Source organism: Pteropus alecto, unplaced genomic scaffold, assembly GCF_000325575.1.
Source record: "Pteropus alecto unplaced genomic scaffold, ASM32557v1 scaffold113, whole genome shotgun sequence".
Lineage (NCBI taxonomy): Eukaryota > Metazoa > Chordata > Mammalia > Chiroptera > Pteropodidae > Pteropus > Pteropus alecto.
Window position 1 is genome coordinate 6,091,116 of NW_006433949.1, and position 6,768 is coordinate 6,097,883.

Genomic DNA, 6,768 nt, shown 5'->3' on the forward strand with positions numbered 1-6,768 from the left:
GGTGAGAGATGAGGCTGGAGATGTCAGCTGGGGTCAGAGCAGGGGTGGGCCTTGAGGTCATGTCAGGATATGGGACATTATCCAGAGGTTTAAGAAGGGGCTCAGATATGCAGATTAGAAAGCTCAGCTAACTGCTATGCAGATGAATTGGAAGAGGCAGAATGGATGTGGGGGATCAGCACAAAGTCAGGAGTAGTGTCAGTGGAGAGGGGACACGGATCTGAGGGAGATTTGAAAGCAGCACCCTGAGCGGGGGCCCTGACTGCTGCTTTCTCCCTATCCTCTCCTGTACCCTCCCAGAGTTTGTCCGGATGATGTCCCGCTGAGGCCGTGAGGGCCCCTCCAGGACTGCCAAGCTCCCACAGGCGGGGAGAAGAGAAGCCAGAGCTGGCCTCACCCCGCCGTAGCCGCCGAGAGCCCAGGATGTACTGGTGGAAGGGGCCTGCCTGCACCCGGGGAGGTGCCCACCCCGGACCCCCACCCCTGCACTGTGAAAGACTCACAACTCCTGCAACTGGAAAAGGGGGTGCCCGCCGACAAGGAGGCCACAGTGCCAAGCCCACAGAGGTCATGCAAGGCGCCAAGTGCCATGTGCCCAGCCACTGCTGGCTGGGCGGGCCAGGGAGCCGGCCAGCAGATCCCACACAGCATGTCTGCCCTGGGGCAAAGCCTCTTGCTGCCCTCCTTAGCTCTGTGCCCGTCCCAGCTCGCCTCAGCCCTGTTATCTCAGAACCAATAAAAATATTTCCAAGAGAGAGGCAGTCGTGGGGGCCTTTCCTTCTTGCGCTGGTTAGATGACACGTTTCCTGAGTACCAACTGCACGCCCAGAACTGTCTGGACATTCCGGCATTGAACATTCATTTATTGAGAATCTTTTAGATATCCAGCTATTTCCTCACTCATCTCAGAAGCCAGAACCCGGTGCCTCTAACTGAAAGGGAGACTGGGGAATACAGTGTTTTAGCTGGGTACGCGGCTGCCACAAAGTCAAGTTCTCCAGTAAGCTCCTCACTTAATATCGTTGATAGGTCTGAAACTTTAAGCAAAACGACGTGTAACGAAATCAATTTTACCATAGGGTAATTGACATAAACGGGAGTTAGATTCCTACAGCATCTTGTGGAACAAAACGACGTTATTCCAGGATCTGCTGTAGAAGAAAAGGAGAATGGATATTGGGTAAGCATCCAGCAGGGTCTGCCCCACTTCCTGTCTTCTGGAGCTCTCATAGTGGTCAGGGAAACAGACATGAAATAATCACATCATTATATGGTTACAATTGTGATAACTGCTATTAGGGGAAAATGCAGGGACTTTCAGGTAGGGTATGATAAGGAGGCCTGCCCTCCTCTGAGGAGATCAGGGAGGCTTTCCCGAGGAAGTGATGACAAGGTTTTTGCCCTGGAGGAAATCCCAGTCTGTATGAAGAGACAGATGTAGAAACAGCTGCCATCGTCCCCAGCAAGCGGAAAGCAGGGAAGCAGGATAGCTGAGTAGTTAGACCTGGGTCTATCTGGTGTGTGACTTTGGGTGAACATCAGTTTCCTCAGTGTAATATAGGGACAATAAAGGATGATAAAGTCCACAGTAAGTGTTCCGAGGGCATTGCATTGCACACCTTCAGGATCTACTATTCACATAACTGCAGTGGAATTGTGCCATGTGCCAATATTAAATAATCCATCATAATCATTATAATTGATTTTGATAAGTGAAGAGTTAAAGGAATCTAAAGGAGAAGTCTGCGGGTGAACGTTGTCAAGAATCTTTGACAGGCATGGGACATAATCGTACAGGTGAGTGGGGTGGACCCAGGTACTCCAAGGCAGCGGTTCTCAAACTTTAGTGTGTGAAAGAATCACCTGGAGGATTTGTTAAGCCACAGATCTGGGCCCCACTCTGGTGATTCTGATTCAGTGTTTGAGGTGGGGTCCCTGAATTTGCATCTCTAACGAGCTCCCAGGGATGCTGATGCTGCCAGTCCCTGGACCATAATCGAATAACACTGCTGCAAATCCCAGCCAGGTGGGCAGCAGATATGCTTCCAGGCATCTGAGGGAGGCTGAAGACTAAAGGATGGAAGTGGGAAGTGGGTAGAGAATCCTGTGCCCACGTATTACGGCCCAGGGATGATCCTTGTTCTCAGACATGGCAGGGAATGTAGGAAAGACTGTGGACCTGGCCAGAGGCCTGGGTAATCCCCATGTCCCTGTGGCCAGCGGGGCTGGGAGCTCCAAATTCACTCTAATAATCCAATTCGGAGACTAAGCCCTTGGCTCCATGCCCTGCGAGGCAGTCCTACAGCCTTAACTGCTCCTGTGCCCACGTAGCTCTGCCCAGAGACCCCAGATCTGCACTGTTTCAGAAATGCAATGGCCTCAGAGTGTCAGAGGAGCCTTTTGTGGAAAGAAGGCTTCTGTGGGCATCTCTGTCAGCTGACAGGATGAGCCCCTGGGGTGCTACAGGGTAGAGTTAGGGTGTCAGCTAGGATGCTTCTGTTTCCAGCGTCATGGCCTCCTAAATTCATAGACACAGAGGCTGTGGGAAAATGACTTGACAATATAGTCAGGCCACTGTTCAGAGGAACCATTATGCTCAGGACAAGGGAAGGCCCACGGGCTGGACTTCTGTCTCTTTCTATGCTGAAACTAAAACTCCTTCCCTTGAACTTGTCTTCTATTTAGGGGTACCTAATGTGCATGCGACCGATATTTATTGATCACCTACTATGTGCTGGGTCTTGTACCAGAGTTCCTATCTTCAAGGAGCTCAAACTCTAGGAATGAAAATGGATAGGGAAACACAAGTATAATGTAGCGATGGAAGTGCTCCTTACTAGGTTACTTAGGAGATAAGCCTAGGAGAAGTGAGGATACGTAAAAGGCACCCAATCGAATCTGGCTAGGTGGGGGTGGTTTGGAAGGGACAGATTTGCTAGGACCTGAAGAATCAGCCGTGCTTAGTTAGAGGAGGTGAGGGGAAGAATGTCTTTGGTCGATGGAACAGCATAAACAAAGGCCCAGAGGTAAGGGAGAGCCTGGCTCCTTTGGGAAGTGAAGTAGAATTCCATCTGCCTGGTGTCCTGATCTGGAGCGAGGGGTGGAGAGAGAAATGACATTCATTGGAGAGGCAGGGCCCGATCCCACTGCAGACCCTGGAGCATGCAGAGGCTCAGGTGGGACCTCTGAGGGGCTGCCTTGTTGTGTGAGCCAGGCCCATGGCAGCAGAAACCTCGATGCCTATAAAAGGCTCGACTTTGTGGCAGATAGGTCCAGAGTGTGGAGCAAATCACAGGGCAGCTGAAGGCAGGTGTGAAGCATCCCTGTAGCGATGTGGTTACAAGCATGGCTCTGACCAGACAAGAACAGACATTCTGCGCCCTTGATAGAACATACCCCTTGGGGGCCTGCTGAAAGGATTGACCTTGAGTCCGATCCGGCCTCTAGATCTAGCGGGCAATTGGCGGGAAATTCAGAGGGCAGAGGATCATGTTGAGTTGTATTATGTGTATTTCATCAGCAAAATCCAGACTGGGAAACTCTACAAGTCAAAAAGCTCCAGTTCGTCAACAGAGAAATTACAAGGAAAAGAAAGAGATGGAGGGAGGACTTGTCGATTTAAGAGAGCAGGAGGGAGGGCACTGTGGTTGAGAGGAGGGACAGATAGATAGGGGCTTCCAGGATGTCAGGCAAAATTCTACTTCTTGACCCAGGTGGTGGTTACAAGGGTGTTTGCCTCATAATAATTCACTAGATTGTACATTTGTTCTGTATACTTTTCTGTTTGTCCTATTCGACAATAAAAATGTTAAAAAAAAAAAAAAGTGAACTCAGGAGCCAGCTACCTGGATTCAGATCTCAGCTCTGTCACTTAGCTGTGTCATTTTGAGTAAGTTTTAGTACCCGCTGGGCCTCAGTTTCCTCATCTGTAGAATGGGGATGATGGTATAGGTTGTCATGAAGATTAAACAAGTTAGTGTACTCAGAGCCCTTAGAACAGTGCCTGGCACGCCATAAGCATTATCAAAGTTTTTGCAATAATTATCATTGTGTTGTTGTTTCCTGTTTCCATACGCCTCTCTCATGCTTCTGTGATTCCCCTCTCAGAGAAAGGGGAAAGGAGAGCCAACTATGGCATTCTTTAATGGCTGTGGTAAGTGACAAGATAATCACAGCTTAAATCTGGCTCCATAACCACAGAAAGACTGTCTGCGCAGCCTGGTCCTGCAAGGTGACCCCGATCCTGTTGGCTGTGCCTGTGGCTCAGGCTTCAGGGCCAGAATATCCTGTCGCACTTTTGGAGGTGCCTGCCACCTACTCTTGTTCTCTTACTGACACCTGCCTGTCCTAGAGAGAGGACAAAGGGGCTGAGTATCATGATGAAGGCATGGGCTTTGGAAGAACCATGATCCTGGGTTCTAACCACAGCTTTGCCACTTAAGGGAGTTAAGGGATGTATGTGTTAAGGGATTCCCTCTTCCTCTTTGAGCCTCATTATCCCTTATTAATGATAACAATTGCACCTCCCTGGTGGGGTGTTGTGAAGAAATAATCCATTCATAATGCTTAGTAGAGGGCCTGGCTCAAGGCCTTCACGCATCCCATTCCCTCTGCCTGCATTTGTTGAATCTCTAGATCCTTCTCATTTCTTGGGGCTGGGCTTACATGTCTCCTTGACTTTTCCACTGGGGAAGGAAGGAAGTCACTACCACATGTCATTTATATTCTTTACAGCATACATGAAAGTTATGATGTGACATATTATGTAACAATTTATTACATTATATTATGATATATTTTTATCTGCTTATTGTTCAATGCCCCCTGCCCTCACTAGAATGTAAACTCCGTATTGGCAAAGACCATTTCTACCTTGTTCACTACAATGTGTCTTCAGTGTCTAGTAGGTACTCAGAAATGATTTATTGAATAAGAAAATAAAATCCACGAATATATAAATGAATATATTTGTTCACTTTTCTATCTTGTGTCTTCCCTGGCTGGCGTGTGAGGGACATAAGTGCAGGAATCTTGTCTGACTTGTTCCCTGCTGTCTCCTGAACCCCTTGTGCTTGGCCGAGTGAGTACTGCACGCTCAGTAAGTACTTGCCAAATGGATGTGAGCCTGGGAGTGCAGAGGATGGCAACCATTTGTGACTGCTGGCCTCAGGTGCAGGAAGGGCTCCAGGCCCCATCCCTGGTGGTTTCTTGACTTTAGGTCTCACTCTGCTCTAATGTCGGGTCTTTGGGGACAGTTTTCTTATGCTGCAGGGGCCTCGAAGTCACAGGCGGTGCCATGGAATGGGAAAGAAAGGGTTGAGGGTTGGACAGACACAGAGTCCAGTCCTTGATCAATCATTACCAATCTCTGGGCCCTTGAGCCAGTTGGTGAAGCTTCAGTTTTCTGACCTGTACAAAGGGAGAGGATAATCATAGCAATGACAACAACAACAACAACAATAACAACAACAACAACGAACAACATATCTGCTTGAAAGGATTACTGTGATCAGATCAGGTAACAGACAGAAAAGCTCATGAGTTGAACAGTCCCATATACATGCGTGTTGTCACTAGTATTGGTAGCTAAAATATTAGAAATGATCACTGAGAACCAAGTCCTAGGGTAGAACTAGAATTCTGGAGAGATACTGCTGGGTTTCTGTCAACGTTCATTCTCCCCATCTTCCTTAGTAATAAAACTCTTGATTTCGATGACATTTATCTTTTTTAAAAATCATTTATTTATTTATTTTTGATGACATTTAGAATCAAGACTACATTTCATTCTCTCTGACAGCTAGCTGTAGCCTTGTGCCTAAGTTCTGGCTAATGAACAGAAACGGTGTGTGCAATTTCTAGTAAGCGTCCTTAAAAGGAGAGCCAGGCTTCCCTTGCCTCTCTTCCTTCTTGTTAGCTGGAATGTGGCCTTGTGGCTTGGAGCTTGAGCAACCATCTTGGACCATGAGGGAGAAGTCAGCACTGAGAATGGTGGAACAATCAATAGGAGGAGCTTGGGTCCCTGACCCCTCTGGAAGCCACCCAAAAGCCCTGGAATGCCTCACTCTAGACTCCTTTACGAGAGAGAGAGAGAGAGAGAGAGAGAGAGAGAGAAACTCCTCTGTCATTATTACTTAGAATTTTTCCTGCCCTTGCAACCAAATTTAAATATAACGGATATACACTCCAAAAAGGAAGAGTTCACCCAGGCTAGATATGTTTTATTTTTAATTAACAATCACTTGTATAACAGTTATGTTGCTGGTATTCTAGTAAGCCTTTCTGAATATTAACTTGTTAATTCTCAGAACTCTATGAGTAGGAACTACTATTATTCCCATTTTACAGGTAAGTCTTGGAAACTTCATGGGAAAGAGGAGGGAAACAGTTCTTGAAATGTTCTCTTTTCAGTTCCTGCCTCTGTTAATTCTTTCATTCAACAAATATTAGCTGAACACAGATTATACGCCGGGTCCTCTGCTGAGTGTTAGGGAGAGGGACAAAAACACAGATTCGATGGCTGGTCTTATGAAGCTTACAATCTAAGCTGTGCTGTCCGTTATGGTATCCACTATCCACGTGTGGCTGTTTTCGTTTAAATTCATTAAAATTCAATAAAAATTTAGTTCCCTAGACATACCAGCCACATTTCACACGTTCATTAGGCACATATGGCTGGTGGTTACTGTACTAGATGGTGCAGATAGGATGTATTCATCGTGGTAGATCATTCTGGTCTAAAGGCCATTTGCAATCCTGTGGGCAAGC

The 6,768-nt window shown here is 47.2% G+C and overlaps 1 protein-coding gene across 2 annotated transcripts in view; it reads left to right on the plus strand.

Moving 5' to 3' along the window:
- Positions 1-754, plus strand: part of CABP1 (calcium binding protein 1) — a 13,207-nt gene extending 12,453 nt beyond the window's left edge. For both annotated transcript variants that reach the window (XM_006908619.1, XM_006908620.1), the window contains one exon: positions 301-754. In XM_006908619.1, coding sequence (XP_006908681.1) covers positions 301-326 — 26 coding nt within the window. In that variant the 3' untranslated portion in view covers positions 327-754. The remainder of the gene's footprint in view (positions 1-300) is intronic.
- Positions 755-6,768: the final 6,014 nt, after the last annotated feature.